Here is a 27,817-nt window from a genome sequence, read left to right on the forward strand (position 1 = left end):
TACCCCAGAGGGAGAAGAATACGAGGTTGTGAGCTCAGGGTGGGGAGAGCAGTAATGGCTGGATTGGAGGATGAGCAGAGGTCACTAACCTGTTCTTAATGTGCTGCAGGGAGCCCAGGCAACGGAACTGACCTTTCACCATGATGGCAAGACGGCTGCACAGTGCCTCACACTCCTCCATGCTGAGAGACAGAGACAAAGAAAGAAAGATAAAAGGTCACACGACGACCCTTTGAGCATACAGTAATTAGCCATGTCTGTCATCACACAGAAATAAAAAGAATACATTTAGTACATATCCTAGTTGTTATTTTGAGGGACACTCTGAAGGCACAGATATTCTCGAGGCCAATAGTCCAGTCTTCCATGATGCAAATTTGCGTGTGCAACTACTACATAGTCTGGATATAATTTCCAAAACTGTTGGAAAGATGTCAAAATATGGTTGTGCCTAGCTGAAGCCTCATATTCTCAGCTGTGCATTTTTTAAATACTTCTTAATAACAGATGGTATTAATGCTTGTTCTTGTGAATCGTAAATTGCAATCAATTTTCTTTAACATCTCAGGTAGAAATGATTGCAAACAATTCACATGTGGATCTGAGCGAAGTATTATTAGTTGCATGATATGAAAATGTGGATTGTGATATGGAGTTTGCGTATTTCTACAGTTGGCTATTGTTTAGTCACTACTGAACTTTACTACCATCTACTGGATGTTAAGATGTATAGCATTTGGGCCAAATGCCATACCTTGCAATTATAACAAAAGTGAAAAAAATGGGGAAAAAAGACATCCATTATAAAATTTGGATACCTTATGTAAACTTAATTGACAACCTTTGAATAATAGTGGATGAGGTCATTTGCCATTATGGGGCGTTGTTTGCAAATCTATCAATATTCACATGCTTTTATTATTATCATCATTTTTTCAGTTGCATTTGTAGCTATACCCCTAGCATTGTTTTGTTTGTCCTATTTGTTTTGCCCTGTCTGTCCGAGGGTATCCCAAATACATATCACATAGCAGTGATTCTTGCTCTGCACGGATGGCTTTGGGAGGTGGCATGGTCCTGTCAGTCCTCTCAACACTTTTTCAGATCCAAGGGAGTCTTGCAACATACTGTATTGTGCTGCATGCTGTCTTTCATGCTGTCTAAAAAATAAAAATGATGTATCTGCTCTTGGATTCAGATCTGTTCGAAAACTGAATGCGTTCTTCCCTGGGTTTTCCCCAATCCCGCTGACAAAGAAACCAAACCAAAAAACATAACTACTTTAGTGAAGGTAACTACAGTACTGTGGGGGCAAAAGCTCACCTTATGTTTTACCTGTAATTGTAGCCCTAATCCTATAAACAATATGTGTATACAAAATACTATAAAATAAAACAGAATTCGATCAGTGATGATGGACTGTAGCAGGTGTATGTATTTGGTACTAACCTGTGAGAGGTAAGGACCACAGCGCATTTTCCTTTCACTTCTTCAGAGATGATTTTCCACAGGTGACGCTTGGTCCGAGGGTCCATGCCAGAGCTTGGCTCATCCTGTGGAGAGAGAAGAGAATGAGAAGAGGAAAGAGGAAGGTTGAAATCAGGGTAGAGATATCAAGGGAAAACAAGCTGGGGCTAAATGAAAACAGTGTGTGGTACATACAGTAGAAGGAGGAGAAAACAAGGGGCAGGGTGAACAATAAAGAGTAAACACAAATGCACAGTTGCAAAACAGGAAAGGAGATGGAGGCCAAGTGTTACATACAAAGCAAAAAAAGGTAAAGGAAAAAGAAGAAATTAAGATGAAGACAACACCAGGCTGCTGAAAAGTTCAAGAGAGGATGTGGAAATTAAGATATACAGAAAAAACAAAATAGAAACCTGGTTGAGAACACAAGGAAGAAGAGAAGGGAAGAGAAGAGAGGATTTGATAGAGACATTAGGTAGAAGTAAAGTTAAAAGCTAACAGGGAAGGCCACCCCTGGGTGAGTCTGTGGAAACAGACTAATTAACTATATGAGATCTGTCAAGTCTCGGGGATCAATATCTATTTTACCTCAAGGACCTTTTCAGGAGGAACAGTAGTAAATAGTTAGTTTAATATTTGCTGTCTGGTGGCCAGTTAGGCCATTAAATGGACAGCGGCAGCAGTGTGAACAGGTGTTTCCTCACCAGGAGCAGGATCTGTGGATGCCCGATGAGAGCCAGCGCAGTTGAGAGCTTCCTGCGGGTGCCGCAACTGTAACCATCAGTTATGATGTTTCTGTGGTATCTCAACTCCAGTTTCTTCAGCAGGTAGTTCACCACCTTTAAAGGAAATATGCAGGGGATTATACAGTGAATGAACAAAATAATGAACACCAAATTATTTACATTTACAGTTAAGGTTTGTGGTTTGAAATGATAAAAAACTATAGTAGTCTGAGGTTTTGCTTTGTTTTCATGCAAATAGGCTTATATCTGAAGGTAGTCAATGGAAACCCCCTAACCTGTTTCTGCTGCAAACTGCTAATCAATGGAAGAGATATGTAATGGTCTTGCAGTCATATACTGGGAGTCAGTGGGTTTAATGACTGCTCTGCATGGCTCTATGACTATAAAGGAAAATGAGACAATTTCACAGACCAGTATCCCACTCCCTAATTTCATACGCAGGAGGATAAAGTCAACCCCCCAACTGTGGCTCAAACACAACAACACCGGACCTTTACAAGGAGTTGATTTTCCATCCCTTTAATCAATCAACTGGAAGACCTCTCTCTGGAGAAAAAATGTCCAATATCCCACAGCATACAGCAGGGAAAGCTGGATTTACAAAAAGCTGGCCCTACATCTTATTTGCTACTTTATATTCATGTTCATTTCTGCTATTGCCTCCTACTACTCTGTCCAGCTGCACTGCAAATAACTAAGGAATCTATCTGTCCCATGCCTATGCATATTTAATTTTGTTTGTACAACAATGATGATTTTACTTCGTGACTTTATTCTATCTAAACTCCATGCTGTCCCGGGGCTTTAGCTTAAGAGAACAGGAACTGACGCAGCATAATCTATTTGGTGAATATGAATTTATCCGGTGTGTTAAACCACACTGAAAGCACAGATGGAAGAAAAAAACCCTTAGTGGTTCATAACCATTTCAGTGGCTTAAATCTCTCTATGCTTGCCTATTAATCACATAAAATAGTGTGCTGTAAATACCAGTTCATTTTCAAATAGCTTGAGGTGATTTCCCATTGGTAAGCTTTGGCCTCTTTCCCATTAGTTGGCAAGTTTGAGAACCAGATCATTGAAGCAAGCAAATGCAGCTGATAGACTCTGTTCACTTAAGATTATCTGCTTGTTCTCTGTAAGGATTTACCTTTAGTGTTGATTTTTCAGTATGATTGTGAGTTTACTGATCCAGATTATTATTAGAACAGCGTAGGACATTACACAGGGTTTGTCTTGGCTCAAAATGAACATTTAATTCCTGGGTATTAAATGTTCATCTGTAGTTTTCTGCGGTCTCAGTAAGATTTGTTTGTGTAATGAAGTAGCACATCACATGACCTGGTTACATTTTATTTGAGACTGAGAATATAACCACAAATACTGATATACTGAATATCTTATAGAACTGTTTTATTCTGCTGTTAAAATATTAACACAAATGTGGATGCCCTCCTGTTTTTGAAGCATTTAAAAAAAACGTAACTAGAATTACTGCCTCTTGATTGTGTGCCATTGTGAACCAGTCAAGTTGCAATTACAGTTTACAATGATGTCTGTAAAAACATGGATGCTTCACACACATCTTCCCTCCAGCAGCGCAGAAGATCTATACAGTCAGCACAGTTTCAGGATTAGTTTCACAAATTCAGTACCTGATCAAATGTCTCCCCTTCTCTTACTGAGCTATAATGTTGAGTAATGGCCAGAGAAGGTTTTTTTGTAGAGCATTATTATGTTACAGAGAAGCTGACCTTTGACAAAGACGTTACTCGCAAAAACACTGTGGCGCACCAGACTGGACCCCTCATTGTTGTGGTCCTCAACAGACAGTTCATTTCTACTTCTTTGGCGATTTTGGTAGCGCCTGTCCTGGTGCATTGTGCTGATTACAACAGCGCCACAACATTGGCGTAACACCATAATTGCAGTTACAAACTACAGAAGTGCAGCACACCTAAATTATCACTCCTGTCAAATTAGTCTTGAGCTTGAGGTAGGACAAATTTTGATGGAGACTGTTGCCTCATAATTCTCTATGCAGGAAAAACCCTGTTACATACGTAAGTAAAAAACACAGAATCAGAAGCTAAAATCAAATTATCAGCACTGGCAACATGGCAATACCTGACTGGTTCACATCAAAATATGCTGTTTTTTTTTTTTTTTTACATTCCCTCATAAAAGCCACTTTCTATCACCTTTAATGTAACAGCTCATTAAGCCTGACAAAACCATGTCAATGCAAAATGACCCCATTAAGGCTTGTCTCATTATCCACAGCTAGGGGACTCTCAGTGGGAGACAACATAAGAGGAACTCTATATATAACCTCATCTTTGTGAATTAGCCCCACACCATTGCTGTGGCCATTATAACCATTGTTGTCGCTACCCAGACAAGAGATGAGGAGCTGTAACGACAGCAGCAATGCCGACTAGAGCCAGACAGATCCATTTCTCTGCCTCACTGCGTGTGTAAGTAAATGTGTGTCTGTGTTTCTACCAGCACCCTTGCTAATGTGTGTGTGTGAGCGCGATTCTGTTTGTAACATGACTGAGATTGTCGGAGGCAATCAATGTTTTATACTTCTGCATCCAAATATGGTGTAAAGAGAGAGACAAATATAGATAGATGTTTTTCTGCACACAATTTCAATTTGTCACGACGTTTTTGCACACATTTTTTGCACACCTCAGAGCTGTTTTTGTTCTGTTTCTTTTGGGGGGAAGAAAATCCAGATAGAAAATCAGAAATCACATCATGTGTTGATTGGTTGTTCTGTGGATTCTTCTCATGTCAGCAGCAGCAGCAGCAAAAGACAGGCACACTCAGTAATCACCACAGAGGCAAGATTGATTAGTTCTCAGAAAGATAAATGGGAAGAATGGGGCTAAAGTGACATGTCAAATGAGATCCTCTCATCATCAAAGTATCGTTTAAATGTAAATTTGTCTGCAGTGAAGCATACAGCATCAGCTTAATTCTGAAGTTTGGATTGCACAAGCTGACAACAAAAGCTTTTCCATTTTGCCCCAGATAGTACAGCTTTCAGCACACATCGCTCAACACTGCGCGCCCTCTCATTCAGTATGCATAGAAGCATCAACAGTTACTAGTCCTGCAGTGCGAGTGCACCTTTGAATTTATATCAGATCCTGTGTCATTTTGTGGATGGTGTTGTCACCACCCAGAGCTTTGAAAAGCAGCACAGAGTCTGCAGATCTTCCTTACCCTGTCTATCTCTCTCTTTGAGATGCCTCGAATGCGAGCGTAGAAGTACAAGTGTTCCTCTCCAGTGAGCAGACTGTCCAGCGCATCCACCTGGGGACAGTAGCCGATGTTAATTCCCTGGTTACGGCACTCCATGATGTCAACCAACCGCCTGGGAAGAAAGAATACCAAGAAAGACATATTCTCTTAAATGCCATCCAATGATCCTGCTGGGAATATCCACCAAACAGCTTAAAAACAGAGCTGTTATAAGTCTTGTGAGTACAGTGGTTTATACCCGTATAGTCTGAGATATGGGTATATGGTACAACTGCTACTTGCTAAAACCCAAACCATTTCCGTTAACATTTTGGCAGATAGGAGGCAATATCATTCCTCATTTGTGGGTATTTGTGCTATGCAAATTTAATCTAGCTCAGATTCATTAGACAGTGTGGCTCGGGCACCTGTAGAGATGAAATCAAAGCTATGTCCTCCTGTGATGGCTTCTGTTGTGTCCTCTATTGTGCTTTTCATAAATCAGGTTTGCAGGAATATATTTTAAGTAACCAAATATTTACCTGGTGTATTCAGGAGTGAGCATGGTATGCCACAATGGAAGGAAAAGCAAGAGGGCAACTGTGGCCTGTAGTCAGTTACCATAAAGCTTTACCAACAAACATATAAATAAAATTGATATTTGTTTTTACTCTAACATAAGTCTGACACCTTTATGTGTTTGATGTGCTGGTAGATTTATTTTGGACTAAAAAAGTCTGGGTAAGCTCTGTTGCAGAATCAGAGAAAGGGGATAGCAAAAACAAATCCATATCCTCAATAAGTAAAAGGCAAAAAACTTTGAGTTAATTTTTTTGCGCATTATATGTGTGTGATGATGAACAAATACATCCATAAACAGCTTACCCATCCCAATCCCTGATCTGTGCAGTGCCATCAGTGGGGCTAACATCTCCAGTCAGCATCTTGAAGGTGGTAGTTTTTCCTGCTCCATTCACTCCCAGCAGACCAAAGCACTGTAAGCGAACACTCATTGCTCAGTAATTCTGGAGCATTTGTCAACTTTACAGTGCTATAATGCTTTGGGCTTTTTCAAATATTATATTAACAAAATGGCCAGTATTCAGATCTACAGAGAGAAAAATCACCTAAGGATCTGTTGTTTTGGCTGAAGTGTTTCTACCAGGGAAATAAGGTGAAAAAAGTTCAACAGGCTGTTGATACTTTTTTGATTTATGGAATGTGCCTTCTAGTGGCACCTCCAGTATTGCAGGGGCATAGTTTGGCAGGTTATCAATGAATGTATCTATTCTGTGGAATAGTGACTCGTACCTATCTACAATAACAGTGATGCTGTTGTCACAGGATGTTGATAATAGTCATCAATTATGCAACGCCCCTTTCCTTATCCTTCTGACTTCCTACTAGGGGTAACGGCTTACCTCTCCCGCAGGGATGCCCACAGAGATCTTCTTGACAGCATGGATCTTCTTCTTGAGGTGTTGATAGACCTTAGACAGCTGGTTGACCTGCAGTATGTCCATGCTTGCTGCTCCACTGGACACCCGCAGGTGCTCAGCTGCTACATCCTCATCCTCGTCCTCACAGGTCAATTGTGGCACCTTCTTTTTGCTCCAAATCAAATTCCTGCAAAAAGTTGATTATTGTTATTTATTATTATTATTATTTTATAATACCTACACAGTGTTTTAAGGACCAGTGTGTAAGATTTAGAGGGACATATTGGCAGAAATAGAATATAATATAAGTTTGTTTTCTATAGTGTGTAATGACCTGAAAATAAGAATTGTTTTGTTCTCCTTACCTTGGAATAAGCCATTTATATCTACATAGGGAGTGGGTCCCTGGTTCTTGGAGATTGACAATTGCACTGCCATGTTTTGACAGTAGCTCATAATGATCAAACCAAACTCTGGCTCCAGGTAAGGCCATTTGCATTTTTACATTGCCCAACTGCAATAAGCAGCACTGGTTGCAATGTTTATAAAGTGAAAGTGCTTAATCCTGTTGCTTAAAACCTCCTAAAAGTCTGGATCTGAAGTTATCTGAGAAAAAAGGTGACTTCACATAAGCATGTGTTGGACTAGCAGCCCGCAGGGACATGCCAAATAAATTGAAAATGCTTTATTTTGTTTTTGATGAATTTAAACCACCGGGTCTGTTTGCTCTGGAAAAGAAGAAGTGTCTACAGATAATTTGGCTCACAGTAAAGACCTCCTGAATGTTTGGATCAGAAAAAGGTGAGCACACATAAACTTATGAGAGAAAAGGGGTGGGCATGTTGTGGAGTAGCAGGTGGTCACTGAGATGACAAACCGCACTGGAGATTCACTGATTTTACGTGAAACTGATTTATTCTGTGTTTATAGCTGTTTTAATTTCCTGCATTCTTTGTTTTGGAGAGAAAGAGACCTCTGTGGATTATTCAGTTCTCAATGAAAACCTCTTAAATAATGAACAATGAAAAAATTCTTGCCGGGGTAAGTTTTAGCTGGGTGTAGTCTACAATTCACAGCTAGACACCACAAAATCATCATAAATTTTACGCACTTCACCTTTATGTTAATGTGACTTGCAAAGACACAGAAAATGCCCCATTAAATATGTGATTGGCTGGTACTTTTTAAGAACATTCTTTTACTAAAGTGGTTCAAGAGTCTGCTATGTCTGGGCCTAAATATTCTTGGCATATACTTTTACAAAAGAGATTTCTGATATTGATCTTCATTAATTTAACCTTTTAAACACATGTATTTTCACTATGTATTTTATTTAAATACTTAAAGAGACTCATGGATATCAACTATTCAATTCCATATACTACTAAGAGAAAACAAAACTTCCAGATGTGCTAGAAAACCAAATGAAATTGATCTCAACCACACATTGTGTACATACAGAAGATTTACAATTCAATTACAAGGCTGGATGTGAATCACCACATCACGTCTGACTTATGTTTTCCTTACCTCACTTTGCGTATGAGGAACCTGTTGAGCAGGAGGCGTAGTGTGAAGAAGACTACGCCTTGGATGAAGGAGGAGATGAACATCCAGCCGAGGGCTTCGGTGGAGTATGGGTTCTTGTAGGCATCAATGCCATAGCCACTGAGCAGCTGGACCTCTATGTTCGTCCTGGCCAACTTTATCAGCCCGCCCCCAAAGTTGAACTGGGGGAAGATTAGGAAGGCATGGCTCAGCTGCTCGAAGACTTTCTGGACGAACTACAGCAGAAGACAGAAGAGAAGACATTGAGAAGGGGGAAGGATAAGAATAGAGGATATAAAACACTGCAGCGACCTGAGAGCTCATCCTGAATTGTAATCTTTCTCTGGATATGTAAGGTATGTTTGCCCTTCATACTCCTCTGTAACAATATCCCTGCATCTACAGGGAACGAACAGTCACACACTGAAGTGTGCATTTAGCTACTTCAGATATTCAGTTGCTAACAGAAGGCATCTTAACTCAGGTATGCTCACCTCCTGTTTAATCACTGTAATCTGACTAATGAAGTAAAGGACGGAGGTGGACATGATGGTGTTGACACTGATGAAGAGGTTGATGCACACATATGCGATGAAGGCCATCTCTGCATCCTTGAAGACGCCTGCTAACAGATACATCCAGGGGAAGGTAGAGAACCTAAAGAATTGACAATGACAGGACACTTTAAGCAAAACACACACTAGGGGTTGACTGATATCGGTTTTTCAGGGATGCTATCAATACAGATTATTAGTGACAATTTTTGGAACTTATTTTGCATTTACAATAAAAACGAAAATATTTCTGTCAAATTTAGAATTTGGTATATACAAACTCCAACACAAAACTTTGTTTAATTGCTTTTGGTAAATGTTTAATCAAAGTTTAAGCTTTCAACATTATTTAAAGCAAGTTCCCTGCAACTTTTTTTCTATAATGTTCAGTGAAAATGTACATAAAAAATGAATGAAAAAAAATAGCTCTCTGAGGTTTCACAAAGTAAAAGTTCCTCGCATGCTTGCATGTATTGCAAAATGCCAAACATCAGCCCCGATAATTGGCCGGGCCAATAATTTGTCAACCCCTACTAAGCACACACACACAACTTAAAATAGCACTGCTTTGATCTGGCTGGGTTGTTACCAACTACAGAAAACCCACAAAGACAAACACACAAAGTGGATATGGAAACTTCATACAGTCCTCCTCACAAATGCATCTTCTAAAATGACATGACCTTGCATTTCTTAACTGAAGTGGTTCAGTCCTTTCATAGACTAAACAGAGCAGCTGTGAGTCTGATGAAAATAGGCGCCAAAGAATACTGAAATGTAAGGGGGAAAATGCCACACCATGAGGAGGGTAAACATTCAGTCATCATGCCAAAAGAGAGGAAGATAAATTACTTCTCCCTTTATTCCCCTGGTGGTAGAACATCCTTTTCCTTTTTTTTCGTTCTCTCTTTTCTTTCACATAATCTGCTTGTTCATTTGATTGGGGTGTCTGGGTCAGCAAGACAGAGAAGGGAAAGAGAGGGAGGGAGAGTGAGATGAAGAAGAAAAAAGTAGTGGCGAAAGAAAGACACAGACACAAACTGAGTCGGACAGAGACAAAGCATCTGCGTGCAATGCCCAAAAAAAGGTGCTTGGTAGGCAGACTGCGGATGCCAAGCCATGACAAGGAACAGAAGCAAGAAGGCTGCAGACCAGACCAGGTGGGTGCCGCCTGACAGACTGTGATTATTCATTGCTTGGGAGGGAGACATCTGTCTGATAAATGAGAAGCAGAGTGCTGACTTGGCCCCCTAAGATCTGGGGCTCAGGACAAGGTTTGCGACAGCAAACGGAAACATAGGGGACTAAGTTTCAGCTACATTTAGGGAATGATGTAAACAATCTCAGTAATCCAGATGTGAGGAAACGTGGCGTGCCACTAGTTTGGCACCTATCCAAAAATCTAATTCTCAGTGTCAGATTCAATGTAAAATCGTGGTATCATGAAATCAGCCAAGTCATATTGTTGTTGTCATTAGCCCTGTTGCTTCCTGATCCCCCTCCATCCCTCTCTCTGGCGCCTTTGGCTTGAATACGATAAACATGTTGGAAGTGATTTTTCTATCATCCTTTCAGCCCTACCACCATCTGTCTTTGCAAGAAATTTGGAAAAAATTGAGCTGTGCTTGCATTTGAAGAACGGCAGCCACCGTATGCTCAGCGCTGTTAATCCAACCTGGTGGCACCCAAAGTAACACGCAGTGGAGGCTTGAAAATACAGTGGGCATGTGAGGACACACTTTTGAAAATTTAGAAGCCTTTCATTTAACAAATAACTTTGACTAAAACAAAAAAGTCCTTTGATTTGTTGGTGCATGGTGAGGATTATTGTCCTGCAGCATCAAATGGGCTTTGATGCATTCGATTGTTTCAGAGTCGATGAGATATTTTTAGTAGTTATTGAGATTTTGGTAGAAGGCATCATTGATACAAACATGTGCAATCCATCTTACTGGTTCAACTTTGATCCACCTGCAGTAGATGTGCTGTTGGAATCACTCCTGGCAATATAGGTGCATCCCCTTTAGTTTTACCATCAAAGTAAACTGTCAACTTGATTCAACCTGTATAACCATCTCACCACTGTGTTTGTTAAACAACTGGACCTATTTTTGTAACCTATTTTTATGTCAACTCTGGAGAGCAGTTTAAATAAATCGAGACAATGCACATCTATGCAAATCTGCAGCCGCTGTATATGCAGTTTTTCCCACAGAATAACAATCTATTTATGGCAGTAGCTGACGACGGAAGCACAGGCAGAGCTCCTCAAAAGTTATTTTTCCTAAGAATCCATTTGAGTCACAGAGTTAATTTATCTGCTGATCTGGTCGGAGCTGATCAGATCGATGAATGACAGAAGCAGCTGCTGCAGACGAACTGTTTGGTTCCCCTTTCACTGCACTTGGTGCTCTGCTGCTCTGTCTGTGCCCTGAGTACGCTCTGCACGCTGAGAGTGTGGTGGTAAGAATAACAATAGTCTATATATTGCACTAGCACTCCTAATTAATGGTCCAGCTCCAAAAATATGGAATCAATACGTGATGGCAGATGTTTAAATCATGTTAGACCACTAGAAATAAATTAATTTGTGGGACACTAGGGCTGAACCTGACTCAGAATTATGTCAGTCGAATCAGATTTGGCTGTTCAATACGAATATTTGATGATTCAGGGTTAATTTCATATAAAGTTTTAACGTTAGAACGATGTTATCAAGAGTAGTGTCAAAGTCAAGAGTGCTCGCTTCACTCCAAAATCTATGAACCAAACCATCCCCATAAATACTCTGCACAGCACAATGACAAGCAAAAAACAAAACAAAAAACTGCTCGACTTGAAGCAATCAAAGTCCACTGAGGGGTCTCTGACTGATGATTTGAATCTCCAACTTTCAGGCGGCAGCCCTATGGGAAACCCTGACATATTGTAAGTCCAAAATCACAGTGTGTCCATGTACAATATGGGAGGTATTAACTATTCTTTGCTTCTTGCTCCTAAGTCTCCCCATTGTTGTTGGCCCCTTGTAGGATTGTTTACATCGCACTGTTTTTGGTAGTTTGAGGCATTTACTATTGATGTTTTTCCTTAGGTTTAAAAAGCATGTAATCTTTTTTATTTTCTTATCCGTCCAGGCAGGGGAAAGGGACGGCAGTAGGAAAAAGCTTTTTTTTTGTAATGTGTCTTGAGATCTACACAATTGGTGAGTTCAATATCATCATAACTGATTGATCTGATGGCAAGGGCTACAGGACTAACACACCAGTTATAATAACACATAGTGTTCCTCTTACAAAGGACAAAACAGCTAATTTTGAAATAGTTCATTGGCTTTTGTCTCTGAATAATTCAGATGTTTCAGTCTCATGACAGCCTGATTCATCATCAAATCACTTTTGATCATGAACAAAACAAGCCAAAAGACCAACGATGCCATAAACTGACGGTCATTGTTCAGCAGGCTTTGAAAATCAATACCCCAAAGTGAAAACATTGTTAGACTGCAAAACACTCACACACGCAGTGAGGCCAAATTACTCACCCAAAGAGTACCAGAAGCAGGGTTACTGCACCCAAGTTTTGCCGATCTGTGAAGGCTGGAACCTGGAAGGCTGCGATCACACCAACAGTCAAGGTCACAGGGATCAAATACATGCCCTGTGGAAAAAGACACAATGGAGCACCATGAAGCATGTCATTTCATTGGTAAATTAGCTCCAAATCAATGTACTAATAATGATATAAACATATTTTGTTAAATGAATGAATGAATACATTATTAAGTAAGCCTGGGTATATTTTGCATTTACTACTGCAATCTAGAATCGAACATGGTAAAGCAATATATCATACATATGCTTGTGTTTTAGTGAGCATGATTTAAACACACAAGAGACTGACTATATTTAACTAGGGTTAGTGAGCTGTCCATTTGGGATGTTACCATGTCATAAAAGAAGTTCACAGCCCAGTAGAATGGCTCGCTGATGCCTGAGATGTGCTGGAGCCTCTTGGAGCCACTGTGGTGCTCAGAGACTTCATAGATGGCAAAGCTGGCGGTCGTGATCGAATAACCCGTCAGCACGCACATAGCCACGAGGATCTGGAGCATTCCCTGGACACTGCGAGGACAAAAATTGGATCATTCAGATGTCAGCGACAGCACTGGTGTCATTAATTACCAGCCATATCTGTAATTAGTGAATTATCATTCAACCACATCAACTCTATTAATGCCCATTATGTTACTGCAGTGCATGGTAATATGTGATGTACTCCTTAGAGGGGAGCTATTATGCCTTTCTGTATTTTCTGATATATAATGTTACAATGTTGGTTGTTCATATTAAACTGTAAAAGTGATCCCTGTGAGCACGACAGGGAAACATGTAATCTTGGTTGCTGATGTTCTTACTTTCTGTTTAGAAGCTTTTATTGGTGATTTTAATGGGAGGAAGTGTGTTGTACATATCCATTTCTCAGATTCAAGTACACTGCTACATGTAGCCAAATGCTAACATCAGGAAAACATATAATCTTGGATACTGATGTTTATTTCTTTCCAATTTTGAATCATATTTTTGCTGCATGTACATGTTGGCTTGTGTTTAGAAGCCTTTGATGGTGTTTTTTTTTCGCAGTAGAAAGTGTCTCTATTCTCCCCTGGCTGCAATAACAGTGCAGAGATGCCAAGATACAGCGAAAACGCTGACCAGAGGCGGCCTTTTTTGTGACAGGGACTGAAAGAGACAGGTTCTTGACTGGAGCCTTTTCAAACAGAGGGTGAGCGCAGGTGTTCCAACACAGACAGTATGAGGAAAATAAAGCGATTTTTGACTATTAAAGCATGTAAAACATGCTCTAGTAGAAACCCCAAATACAAGTATGAACCTGAAAATGCACATAAAAGGTATCCTTTGAATTCTAACTTTAAGGCGGTAGCTTTTTGGTAGCTGAAAGGTTTGATTCAATGACAACAAAGTGCACAAACAAATCAATATAGGCTACTCTGATGTGCTGAGTCACTCTGAGTGAGGCAACCTGGTTTAATTCCTTTCCAAAAACAATGGCCCATGATAAAGCCCTCCTACACACCATCATATCGTTCCCTTCTGGGACCTGACTCATTTGAACTACTGAAGTGGCTCGCAATAAATGCAATTCCATTAATAACAAACAGCTTCGTTAAAAGAGATGCTTGTGCCTCGCCTCTGACAAGATAATAACTGCAAAAGAAACAGATGGCTTCATGTTGAGAACATCTTCTTACTGCTTTTGCTGTAGAGTGAGAAGTGGTGCTGCCGCGAGGCTGCAGAGTCTATTGTCCAGTCGAGACCCCAGACAACCAGCTGAGGCTTTGATCCCTCAGTTACTCTTCAACCCAAGGCGCTCATTCAAACTTTCTTGATGCCACTACCTGTTCATCTCTCATGCTCTCTTTCCTACCCTGCATGCTACTGTAGTACTTTTACCTCTCGCCTCTGGCTGGGGCACACCACCAACCAAACAGAATAAGCTGCATGTGGCTGAAAGAGAGGACGAGGATGAAGCTGGCAGTGTGACCAAGTGGGAAGGAGAAAGAAAAGCACAGAGGGACGTGGTGGGCGTTTGAGGGCAGCATCAACTACAGAGGACAGCCAGCAGCAGCAGCTACTGAGCAGGTTGGTTACCAGTACGGACAACATAATTGTAGAATTTTTCCCGTGGGCAAAGCTACCAAGACAGTTGGAGTAATAAGCCTTTTGTATCTTTAACATATCTCAACCTGGATCAATACATCAAGTGAGGAAGCAGATACCACAGAGGGGTAATTGCAGCTGCTGCAGTACCTAGGCAGGCAAAAAGCTACGTAAATACTATACTCATAAAGAAATGTGGAGTATCTGGCGAAACTGAGGGGCAGTAAAAGCAGGGAAATAGCTAGTGAAATGGTTAGTGCTAATAAGGCTCAAGAGAGAACAGACCTCCATGAGGCCACGGCTTCAGTTCAATCCACTCTAGGAATTATGTGATTTGATCCTCTGGAACACGCACGATTGCAGACATACATGCAAGCACACACACGAGCACTAATTCCGCAGTCTGTGTCTCTAAAACAGAATGTGGAGTATTTTAAATAAACTCATTTTGGGAAGTAGGTTTAGAATCAATCCACCTCTGTGCCACCCTCAGGGTAAACACTCATTATATTGGGACTCTGATCAATAGTGCAAGCTCAGGGAAATCCATTTAGAAAATCAAATATGGGTAAATACTGCTGTCATGTACCTCCCTGCCCTGAGTCCACCCTGACTTTGATGTCCTGAATTGAAAAGTAGGATACTTCAATAATTCAACTTGGGCTCAGACAAACAACAGCCGAGAATATTCAGCATGACTTGACTAAATCTGGGATATTTAACCAATTTGAATGCTGATTTGAATTATTTTTGTCATAGTTGTTGTTGTTGTTGTTGTTGTTGTTGTTGTTGACATTGTTGAACATCAACAGTCAGCTCAGCAGAAGGAAGAATTTAAAGCACGGTCCTTACATTGATTCTTCATTATCTGCTCGGCCGAAGTAGGGGTGACTGGAAACCGAAATAGCTGTAATAGAAAGAAACACAGTATTGTGTTAGCAATAGAAAAAACAACAGCAAGTGGGCTATTTTTCAGCACAGGAACCAAATGAGCAATGATATTCTCTTAGCCTGAGACACAGTCAATTGAAAAATATAGAGCAAGATGATTTCATTTGCCAGTGCACACAAAGGAAATTGAATTTTCTTTATCATTTTTTTACAGGGTCTTCTAGATGCTCACAGACATGAACTGCTCTCCCACATGTCTCTGCTTACATTTCCTGAGATAGGAGAGTGTGAGTTAACCCAGAGCACAGCAGCCCCGGAGCAGGTCGGAGGCTCAGTGCTCAAGGGCACTTTGGTGGAATTGATGGGTTCTATCGACTTATCCAAATCTGACCTGTAATCATTAACACTTCATCACTAGTGCTCTAAGGTCGGATGTTCCCAGATCTAGCTTGTATCCTGTCCAATGGTGAATGGCTGCATCTGCAACGAGCTATAATTTTCATTTTCGATTAATGTGCTCATTTCTTGGGTGATCAATAAATTCTTTGGTCTGAAAATGGAAAAAAGAAAACAATAGGAAAAAAAACAGACAAATAGACCGAAAATATTTAATACACTATCGTGGACAGGGCTGGATATTGATACAAGATATCTTTAAGGTATCAACTGAAATAACCCAGACTCAGTTTTGCTCACAGCCAATCACAGCAAACATTCTTTAATTTAATACAACATGTGAACTGGCCCACCACTAAAACAGCAGCTACAATTCAAGCACTCCGCGATGATGTTGAGCACAGTGTATTTGACATTAGTTGGCAGTTCAGCATGCCGAGATGCCACCAGAATGTTTGAAATGAATGGCTATACAACACACCTGTGGCATCTCATGGTATCAAAGGTATCAAATGAAGAACTCTATTGGTATTGATATCACTTTAGGGGTACTTGCATTGGTTCTGCTATCATATTTTTTTAAACTGGGCCCAACTCAAATCATATAGGCCACCTAATACTCACATTGGAAAAGTTTAAAATTGGCTTAAACAATTAAATCATTACTAAAGTTGTTGCTTTTTCTGTTGATTCATTAAATTAAACAAATGTGTCATGATCCATAACATTTTTAGATTTTAGTTCTCACTGCTTCAAACTGAGGCTGTTTTCTTCCCTTTATCTTTAAAAGCATTAAATAAGCTTTCATTTCATTTCACGTCCTTTAAGGTTAGATTATTAAATGGTTGAGTAACTGTATATTTCCTCTGGGGATGAGGCAGACAGACATTCAATACAAAATATTTTTGCAGGTGGGAGCGATCAGAATCTCTCATGTGGAAAGTGGACAGGATTGTGATGGCACATCTGTGGCAGAGGGCAGTTCTGCCAAAGTGGCATAAAAACTGTTTGATGCAGATCTCTAAAGGTTCAGAACCCAGACTTGGAACTGCAGTACACAGTGCAAAGCTGGGGGCTTCAAAGTGGACAGATAAACCATCTCCTTGGATCTCCACCCCTGACACCACCCGCTACCTCTGTGAGTTGACTGGTATCATTCACTCCACCCTCAAGCACTTTTGTCATCCAGTGTGGAAGAAATGTGTGTGTCTGTGCGTATGCTTCTGTGTATGCACTGTATGTACCACATCATGTGTGTTTATGTGTATGCTCGTGTTCAGCTGCCTGCAGGCAGATGGTCAGGGCGATACAGATACAGCAGAAACAGCACTGAGAACATGGGCCAGCCTCTTTCTCTTTAGCACGGCTCCCCAGTGAGCAGCACTCATCAGTATTCATCAGACATACTGATGTGAGTCTAAGGACACACAGCACCCCCTGGCTTTAATCCAGTGAAATGAACCATGAGTAAACACACTGTTTACTGCTCTCCTTATATTTACTATACAAAATGCATTGGGTGTTCAAGCAGTAGCACCTTGCTGGGTCAATAGATTTTCGCAATACATGTGTGTGCATCCCCTCTACACAATTCCAGTCATGCCTTTTTTCCAGACCTTCTCCTCAGTTTATCGTCACCAAAAAACAATATGTACAGACGTTTTCTAAAATCACCAAAACATCACAAACTATGAGTGAAAGCAGCATATGTATATTGACATGGAAAACAATAAATCACAATGAGCTTTAGTATTAAATGTATATGTTGATAAATTAAACTGAAATCTCAGACCAAGTTATATATTTCACTCATAACTTTTTTTTCCAGCATTAACTCCAGCTTACCATATTTCCGTGGATCCTTGTCTGCTGGCAGATTGGAGCGCAGGATGATGTTGTTGATGCTGTTTAGGTATGCTGGCATTGTGTGATGGCCCTCTGGGTTGAACCAGACCTAAACCGATGTGAGCACAAACCCAGACATGCACAGAAACCATCATTCATGCAGCCACAGATCAGGATATTTGAGAATACTACATCACTACAATATATGTTCCAATGTTTTGAGGCTTTCAAGTTACAATAAATGCAGATGCCACCCATATGAGAATATGTACACAGTAAAACAGTGGCACGATTGCTCCAGTAAAGCACATTTATGATGACACTGATGCAATAAAAATGCAGCTCCTTCAGTGAGCCTGAATCATGAAGCCAAACAACTTAAGATAGGTTGTTGTGTTTTAACTCTCAGCTACTCAGCAGCACAGCCATTACGGTGATAACAAGACAGGCAGCAGGGAAGAAGGAGACGAAGTTACCTTAGCCAGAGTACGGTTTTTGGGCACCGCTGTTACATCCATGAGCAAGTCAGGAGGGAGGGGCATGCCAAAAGAAAAGCCACCATACCTGAAAAAAAAAAAACAAAAAACAAAACATATCGATAAAAACAGCAGAGGTCCGAATGCTGCTGAGAAATAAGATCTGGCACACTGTGTTGTTTGCTTGCTTGTTTTTCTTGTAATCAAAGCAAATTTCCACCTGCAGATAAGAAATTTTGGGTAAATTCTTAAGACCACACATTAAAAGCACAACTGCCGTGATTGACACAGTAGCGGAGGCTCATTCTTGTGAAATAGAGCAACTATGAGAACTAAGCTTTTGGTTGCAACTGATATTCTTGCGGTCAACAGCCAATTAGATTTACGCACAACCAAAACAATAGACTCTCCTTTCTCTCCAGCACTGCAAATTTTAACTATTTAAAGCTTCCTAGTCAACTGATGCCAATTTTTTCAATGACTGAAAGAAAGAAAAAAGTCGCACTTGGAGATACAAATACAATTTGTATTTGGGTCATTCGTCTACTCTGAATTAAACATATCGAAGAAAAAAAAAAGAACCCCATACATTATTTCAAACTTTCTCAAACTATGTTAATTCATCAAAATGATGTAATATTATGAAATGTAATTCTAAAATAGGAAATTATATGAATTAAGTACAACTAATTGGGTTCTCTTGGAATATTGCCTCATAGAGTTCACGCAATCAGTGTTAATTAGCACTCAGACTACAACAAACTATCAGTGAAGCCTGGGTTGAATTCTCAATGTGGTGACATTAACCAAATGTAAACACTGGCTGCATTCACCTATTCCTGATGAAGTCATTAGCTGTGGCAATCAGGTAGTCATCCAAATCGATACCAGTCACGTTATACATAATCTGAGACGAGGGGATCTGCTTATGGGGGGGCTGGAAGTTCTTCCCATCACAAATCTGCAGTGTGGGGAAGAGACAAACACATTATGCATGGCCTTTTTCAAACAATCGGCCACAGGATGACACATTCATGTGTACAAACGTAGATGCATGACTACAAATATCCACTCACGCACATACACATACAAACACACCGAGTGTTCTCAGTGACCAAGTCTCACCTGTTCCTGATGGGTACATTTACAGACACTAAATGGTTTGGAGCTGTTCCCTCTGGAACTCCACTTGCTTGTGCTTCTTGTGCAGACCCTTAAAATGAAACACTCACAAAGTGAAACAGTGGCTCAGTGAAATGATGAGAGTCTGCAGTGTGTGATAGTGCCACAAGACGATCCTTAGACACATCCCACAATACAACCTGAGACTGAGTTGAACTGATGGTCTGTAACAATGTTAAAAACCTGTTTACACATTGTGGCAAAATCTGCAGCCATTCACAGAGCAGCTGGGAGCTTGCAGGATTTTTGTGAGATCAGGACCCAAATATTTTCTCTGATATCGGGCGAAAACTGTTTTGAAAGCTGTTTAATATGTGTTATAATATCATATTGTGGGACATTTGCTTGTGTGGGTTGATGTTCAACTCCCCCACATTTTTGTTTTCAGCCAAATGCTTTCAGGGACATTTTGTGCAAATCACAAAGATAGTGTAGCAACAGACAAATCTTTGCATACTCACATGCACACCTGTTACTTTAGATATAATTTGGCCAACAACAATGAACCCAGTCATGGGACCATACGGTATATCATACTATTATTTATCTATTTAAATATATGTAAATGCTGCACTCTGCAATCCTTCAGTCATTGTCATGTTGTGAATATAAGACATCATGAGAGAAACATGCAGTCTCTTTTCTACCACAGGATCGTTGACTCTGTCTCTATTTCTTCTTCTTTTTTTTTTGGCAGAGCATTTTAAAATGCCTCCGAGGTCTGGTTCATGAGTGCCAACATTGATTTGAGTGCCTGTAAGGGGAAAATCTTCCCTATAAACATAGGGTGTTTATGGAATACAAATGATGCTCTCGAATTGCAGAGTCGCAGGCTTTCAGCCACATATGTTGAGCATAGCATCAGGAAAATAGAGAGAGGGACATAACAGACACCAAGGAGAGAGAGAATGAGAGAGAGAGAGAGCAGCATGAATTGGAGGGAGGCAGACTAGTAAAATGAAACAAGGTGAAGGAGGAGGCATGAAAAGCATGACAATGAGTGAAATATGAAAACACTGTACGTGTGGATAAGAGTGAACACAGACACTGAGCTGAGGTTCCCCAGGGAAATGCGGACAAATGTATCATTTTCGGAAAAAAAAAAAATACAGCTGGATTTGAGGTGTGATTACGTACGGGTTATTGGATCTGTCGATGCAGGTGTTATCGATCCCAGGGAATGACATCATGGTGTCCACCAGATGGGTGGAGTTGGGATTTTGGTTACTATGGAGACAGACAACAAACACTCAGTCTCAACTCAAAGGTTACACAGACATTTTAGTGAACTACAACGTATTTACAACAGTGATAACATGAAGTAACTCAAGAAGAAGGTTGGTTCATAACACTCTAACACGGCAGAGAGGTTTGGTTCTTGATTTATTCAAATCAATCTTGGTGGCTGGGGTTGCAAGGTTGGCATTTATCAAGGTTTTCTTAGTGGAGGAGCTGGTGTAAGAGCAATTCACTGACTCACAATATTGTCAATAAAGTGACCATGGGGGCGCAATCAGTGATTCTAATATCCTTGCTGTGGGGAGCTGGACAGATAAAAGGAGAGTGAGGACATTTGATTTGCCACTTTACATTTAAGAGGATTTCTTCCATCCTTCTCCTGCATTTTAACACATGCAGAGGTACACTTATAAATACAGATTCAAATGATTGCATTGTTCATACAGGCAAGTCTGAAACAGTGCTCTAAAAAAGTTCATAAAATGCAAGACTAGTTCCTATAACCTCCCTGAGCATCCCCAAAGATATCAGTGATAAATAGATAAATAACATTTTTCAATCTCTTTTGTATATCAAGCTGAAGAGGACTAGTGAGAGCATCCATTGGGTCTTTGATATGGATTGGCACCTCAGCACTTTCTCCCTTGCTACATATCCCCTTGATCAAACAACAGCATTTCTCAAGAATGAAGACATCTCGCAACCTCCTGACACTCTTAATCTCTCTCACTTTGATCTCACATCTCATCCGTCTTCATCATGATCATCTCTCTCCCTCGCGTTCTCTCTCGCTCCCTCTCCTTAAGGTCCGTCTGCCCTTCAACAAACTGCAGCTTCAAATTAGTTTTATAACAAGTGAGACATGTCATTCCCCTCTAACTGATAGAGGAACCCAACGGACCAATCAACGAGATGCATCAACCCTTCACAAAATGTTGCAGGGGTTTTGCAGCCAGCAACTCTGTGGTTAAAAAGTTTGATCTTTTACTACAGTGTGTTCTCAATGCTAGGGAAACACCAGAACATGGCATTGCAATACATCATCCTCCAAGCATTGCAACAAACCAAGTCAGTGGTATCAGCTGTATCATGATGATTTGTTCATAATATTTGCCATATTTCACCATGTTTATACATTAACCAGTTTCCAGGAATTGCTCAGAGAAATCACATCAAAATTTGCTTTGACAAGAACCAAGTGCCTTGGTGTGATTGCCACTTGAATCTTACTTGCATTTGTCTGACCTTGACCAAATAAAAGAGCAAAGCTGCAGAGTTCGATTGAATTGCTCCAAACATGCCTGAAGTAAAATCCCCCGAACAGTCTCGTTTACCCCTGGGCCGCCCCCCCTCCAATTGCTCTCTTGTATGTTCTTCACCATGGAGACTGACCTGAAGAAAGAGTAGCTTGGTCCAAACTTGTAAAGCGCTGGGCTGAGCTCCAGCTCTGGATAGTGCTGCAGGTCATTCTTGATGGAGCTCAGGCCCATAGCAGCCACCATGAACAGAACAGGGAGCAGGATCTGAGAGATCAGGCCCTTCCAGTCTCTGCGGCTGTGGTGGAACCTCTTGATCATTATGGCTGCCATCTGCTGCCAGGCTAGGGCCATGCCACGCACCATGGATAAACTGGTAAGCTCTGAAACACAAAGGAGGAGAAATGGAGACAGGATTTAATCATTTTTATACTAGGGCACTTGCCTTTTTACTGTCTTACTGCCTTGGTGTTGCCTGCTTTTTTTTTCTCAGGCAAACTGAGCTAAAGGTTAATGGGTAGAATGTATCACAAAAGATCGCAGTGCAATCCATCAGAATGTAAATGTTGTTGAACTAGATCAGCTGCATGTGTATTCTTTAAATATTTTAGGTTGAGAATCAAAATGTAAAATATGGGAAAAAAATGCAAATGTTTTGGTCGACTTGTGACCACAATGAGCACTACTGTTGATGTCACTGCACAAAAAGTAGTTATTGTATAACTGCTACGATATGGATAATAAAAACTTCATGCAAAATTTTCCTACATGCATCCTTTTACTCACTGATCTTGTCACCAAAGTTGGGGATGCTTCCACAGGAATCTGAAGAAAAACTGTCAATGGAATCAGTCTCAGAAATTGTCTCTGAGATAGACAGGGGGGTGTCCTCAGCCCCAGCTTCTGTGTTTCCATGAGTCAACTGGAGGAACACCTACGCAGATAAAAAAACAGAAACACTGGCATCTGTGCTTATAAATGAGACTGTAAGTATACTTTGACACTTGGTAATTATGCTTACATGTCAATATGATCACAAGAATGTTTTTATACAGGATATATTTAAATGTACCTCAGCATTTAAGCTATTTTTTATAGCTATTTTAATCTATTAAGTTATTAAGTTATTTTCTCCACTATGTCTGCAGTTTGAACCTGTGTTTTTGTGCGTGGGTGTGTTTGAGCTCACCTCTTCTAGGGTGGTGTCAGAGATACCATAGCCCCCCAGCTGCAGGGCGTCCAGGTTGGAGTCCAGCGCGGTCAGAAGGGAGCGGTATGAGGAGGCGTTGGATGAGGTGAAGGGGGGCAGTGAGTAGACCAGATCGCCGCCTTGGGCCTCCTTCAGTCGTGCGTCCGGTACATGAGCTTGGATGAAGGCCTTCATTTCAGCATTGTCAATAGGCTCAGATTCTAGGTTCTGCATCTGCAGACAGAAAAGCAGGAACAGGTTACAACATCTTTGTTCTCAGGATTTCACCAATTTACTTTGCACAGTTATAAATCAACTGCAAGTGGCTTAAAGGTATACTGTGCAGGATTAAAAAAATCCAATGTATAGACTCAGGGACGGTTTTTGCTATGGGCAATGTGGGCGACTGCCCAGGGCGCAATCTATTTGGGGGCGCACGAGCACCCGCAAAATAAATAAATAAATAAATAAATAAAAATCGCAAGTTTTCTACCGCTCATTTCCACGTCACGTTAGTGGAGTAGGTGCGGGGCGCCCTTACTATCATGTCAACTTTCTGCTGAGAGTCATGTCTACAGGTTGTGTGCGTCAGAAGAAAAGGCAGCAGGGAGACAGGAGGGCGATCAACTCACAACTGCAGAGGCTGAGAGCAGGCTGAGTTTAACTCTCAGAGGAAAAGCAAGGAGGGGGGTGAGGGATAGACTGACCTGTTATGATCCCAGCTGCTTCCAAATAAATTGTATTTCATTCATAAAATTAACATAGATACTTTTACATTTATTGCGCTATGTGAAAATGTAAAAACTGCCACAACTGTCGGGTTCGCCCAGGGCGCAAAACTACCCAGGACCGCCTCTGTATAGACTCAAACAAAAGTTATACCTCTCTGACTCTGCCCTCTGCCTGTATTTTTTTCTGACTTTGCTGAGTTAGGTACATCAATTGGCAAGTAAGTCACAGCCAAAAACAACAATGCACAGCAAAGGTTATGACTTTATAAAATGGTAGCGATTGTGAAGTAGCAGCAGACATCCAAGAGGGAGCTACTAAAATCACAGATAAAGCGCAGAAAAAGCTGCGGACTGGCGAGCACTAAAGGCGAGGTTGGAGAAAGACGTTGGGTGATTTTTCTGTTTGACTGTGCCAGCTGTTAGCTCAGTTAGCTTGCAAAAGTCCTGGCCTTTTCATTACAATACATGTGGCGTTTCTACAGTAGTAGCTTGCTGTGCAAGCAGTGCAGAGAGGACAGGCCAAGTTTGAACACTGTGTTTACAAACAGTAACTGACAATACCTGCATAGTAAACCTTTAAAATATTCTATGCTCCCCTGCTAACATCATACATGTCTGACTTTCAGTGCATATGGAGAGCATTGGATACGACCTGAAACAGATGTAGGAGACAGCCAAACACAGAACTTTAGGTTTGGCCGAAATAGTTAACAGGCATATAGGAAACCAAAAAGGACTATATTGTACACTGTATTCAGCAAGATTTCAGAAAAGAGCTTTCAATTGTTGCATTAGGAAAGCAGTTGAAGATATAGTGTGCTGAAAAAAGTCTAAGCCAGTTTGCAGCAGTCAGCAGAGCTTTATTTGTGTTGGATTTAGCCCGTTTAGCAGTTTTTCCAATGTATCAGATACAAATCATACTATTGCAATATGTATTGTGCAGCTCCAGTGTCCAATGTGGCAGAAATAAAACCTAGAATTTATTTAAACATGAGCAGGCCGGCTCCATTGGGAACACGTACAATTTATGCTGGCTGTGCTTTGTCCAAGATTGTTAAGAAAAAGTCTGAGTAAAGTGCATCAGTGATATGTTACTTTCTAACCTCTAAGATAAAGCCTGTGTCCTACATTCATATAATATTCACTTTATGCTAAAGGGTAAAGATAGTGCACTGGGAACCTTGAATTATTTGACCAGTTCAAAAGTGTCCAAAATGTGGTGACTAACTGAATATGAGGTTGAATACCTTCTTGGTGAGAGTGAGTTTGTAGCCTTGACCCAGCTTGTCCTTCAGGTGGAAGGGGGATCCGCAGCATTTTAATCCACCTCTCTCTAGGAAGGCAATGCGGTCGCTCAGTACTTCAGCCTCATCCAGGTGGTGGGTGGACATGATGACAGTGCGATCTGACAGGACACACACATATAACAATCTGAATTATTTGTTTATGCATTACAGAACCACTTCTTAACCTATAACTGTAACTCAACAGAAACTAAAAGAAACTGTATGAATATTTAGGGACTTGTGATTTGATGTCAGTGAAATGCGCACAGTGAGTTTATGTTTACCATCAAGCTAATCAGAAAAAAATTGATAGGAGTTTTAAAGTTTCAAAAGACATAAACAACACAGGCATACAGTAATTCTTAGAAGACTAAATATTACTACTTAAGTGTAGCTGCCGGCAATGCACGTCCAAAATAAACAACCAGACATCACAGAGACAAAAGTCACACACGAGCATCAACTGTATAAAAGAAGTGACAGAGTCTTCAGGTCTGAAGAGTGAAGCCAAGGCAGAAGTACCATATAGCTGCATTGGTTCTAATGGACAGCAGGGGGCGACTCCACAGGTTGCAAAAGGAAGTCAGAATGAATAAAATGACCATATTTGTCACTTGATTCATTATCACAGTACACATTTTTCTAATGATCTCAGGTATAAATTGCTAATTTCAAGTCTTCTTCAATCAGCAAGAGGTTCATTTTGTAAATATGAGTCCTATTTAGTGACAAACGGACAATTAAACAGGGTATGCTTTAGGGCTGGCTACCTTGTGATTGACAAGTTGCCACCACAGAGAACTGTCCATTAGGATCGAGGTGTAACAATGCTATCCTCCCAAGCTCCACTCTCTAATATAAATGTGGTCACTTTTGGGTGGCTACTTCCACTTCTTCTATACAATCTATGCATACAAGCTACCTTGTGCATATACAAATAATCAGAGAAGCAGGTGCACAAAAAGGAACCAATGCAAAATAAACCAAAGTTTATTTTGAAATAGACTCCCTTGGCACTAACATCAGAGACAGGGCCAATTACACAGGATATTTTTCCTCAGCTACAATTATATGACATTTAGCAGCCTCCCTGCCATTGCTGCTGCTACCCTAAGACAGCCTCCGGAAAAAAATACTGGATTTCTTTTAGATTAATTATATGCTAAATTTAAAGTCAAAAGTCTGAGCAGAGGAAAGCCCTCAAGGGGCGACTCCAGGGGGGGTAGGCGTCTTCAGTAATGTGAGAGTTTGCAATGTCTGTGCCATGTGAGTGTGAGCACTTTAGAATGTGAATTTCTGTGTCTGTACAAGGATGAGACTAATAATAAAAAATATATATCGATCCCCTTTATTGTTGTCCGTGTCTGATAGTATGAACATGATGCAATGTGATCATTTACACATTTAATGTGTAACTGTTAAATGTCATACTAGTTCTTTATGGAAACCCCCTACACTGAATAGCTTTGAATGTTACAAAGTGACGTACATAAACTTTATTTCTATACCTTTAAAAACCAGAGTTACAAGGTGCTTCACAGGAGCACATAAAATCCTAAAATACAATGAGAAGTTTGGGGACAGTCAAAACAAAACAAAACATAAAAGAACTACATAAAACCATTGAAGTAATACGTTTTAAAAATCATAGCCAACACCGGCAGGTTTTTAAATTTTTTTCAAAAATGAGACACAGACTTGTTGATTTCGCATGGTGCTGAAGGGGAGGTTGCTCCACAAAAGCATGAACTCCCTTTCTCCTAAGCTTCGACTGTGGAACTTGTCACAACATTTGGTTTGGGATCTTGGTGCAGAATGGTGAGTTACAAGATCATAAATATATAGCAGAGACAAACCATGGGGGGCTTAAAAAGTAATCAACAAAATCAGGAAACTGAATTCTAAAACAAATAGGGAATCAATGTAATTCAGCAAGTGCTGGTGAGATTTGCTCTCTGCATAGTGTTTGTCAGAAGCCTTGCTGATGCATTATGCACCAACTGTAGACGGGTAATTGCTGCATGATTGAGGTAAGTACATAATAAATTGCAGTAGTCAAGGTGAGACGATATTAAGGCGTGAAAAAGTTTGCTCGACTATGTTTTTGGGAAGCGCTACTTTGACTGTTAGTATTTCAGATTTATGTGAATATTTATTCTAGATTTCTAGCTTAAATCTTAAGCTTGTGGTTAGAGGGCATCTACTCCAGGGGTATTCAAATAAAATTCAGAGAGGTCCAGTCATTTAAATTTCCCCCCAGCAAAGGTCAGAACCTTCTAACATCCAAAATGCATCTATCTCTATGTCTATCAAATAAAGTCAATATACATTTCCAAATATTTCCTCCAAAACTGTCAATTTTCAAAGACGGATACATTTAACATACAGATACATTGAACTAGTTTGGAAAACAAATAGCTCTCTTTACCATACATAAAATTTGTCCTTACACAATAACCTTAAGACCTACATTCAACTAAATGAAAATATGACAGAATGCTTTGCATAACAAGCATTAAAAAAAGTGTATTCATCTCCTCCAGAGAGAGTGGGGCCTGTGACTTCCCTGCAATAGTGTTGTTCTCATGTACATATGTACGTGCTCACTGGTGAGCCTGGAACAGTTTCATTCATGTTTATAA

General features: G+C 40.4%; 1 protein-coding gene across 1 annotated transcript in view; it reads right to left on the reverse strand.

Annotated features, from left to right (window-relative positions):
• Positions 1 to 27,817, reverse strand: part of abca12 (ATP-binding cassette, sub-family A (ABC1), member 12) — a 78,059-nt gene that overhangs the window by 1,993 nt on the left and 48,249 nt on the right. The window contains exons 49-68 of the mRNA XM_042494168.1: positions 25,137 to 25,294; positions 23,159 to 23,392; positions 22,756 to 22,903; positions 22,106 to 22,352; positions 20,612 to 20,701; positions 19,418 to 19,505; positions 19,126 to 19,253; positions 18,293 to 18,380; positions 17,817 to 17,925; positions 15,537 to 15,591; positions 12,950 to 13,127; positions 12,548 to 12,663; positions 8,947 to 9,109; positions 8,435 to 8,688; positions 6,887 to 7,091; positions 6,351 to 6,460; positions 5,448 to 5,598; positions 2,172 to 2,306; positions 1,450 to 1,553; positions 90 to 182 (exon numbers count right to left, since the gene is read on the reverse strand). Of these exons, the coding sequence (XP_042350102.1) occupies positions 90 to 182; positions 1,450 to 1,553; positions 2,172 to 2,306; positions 5,448 to 5,598; positions 6,351 to 6,460; positions 6,887 to 7,091; positions 8,435 to 8,688; positions 8,947 to 9,109; positions 12,548 to 12,663; positions 12,950 to 13,127; positions 15,537 to 15,591; positions 17,817 to 17,925; positions 18,293 to 18,380; positions 19,126 to 19,253; positions 19,418 to 19,505; positions 20,612 to 20,701; positions 22,106 to 22,352; positions 22,756 to 22,903; positions 23,159 to 23,392; positions 25,137 to 25,294 (2,854 nt within the window). The remainder of the gene's footprint in view (positions 1 to 89; positions 183 to 1,449; positions 1,554 to 2,171; positions 2,307 to 5,447; positions 5,599 to 6,350; positions 6,461 to 6,886; positions 7,092 to 8,434; positions 8,689 to 8,946; positions 9,110 to 12,547; positions 12,664 to 12,949; positions 13,128 to 15,536; positions 15,592 to 17,816; positions 17,926 to 18,292; positions 18,381 to 19,125; positions 19,254 to 19,417; positions 19,506 to 20,611; positions 20,702 to 22,105; positions 22,353 to 22,755; positions 22,904 to 23,158; positions 23,393 to 25,136; positions 25,295 to 27,817) is intronic.

The sequence above is a fragment of the Plectropomus leopardus genome, chromosome 10 (assembly GCF_008729295.1).
Source record: "Plectropomus leopardus isolate mb chromosome 10, YSFRI_Pleo_2.0, whole genome shotgun sequence".
Taxonomy (NCBI): Eukaryota; Metazoa; Chordata; class Actinopteri; order Perciformes; family Serranidae; genus Plectropomus; species Plectropomus leopardus.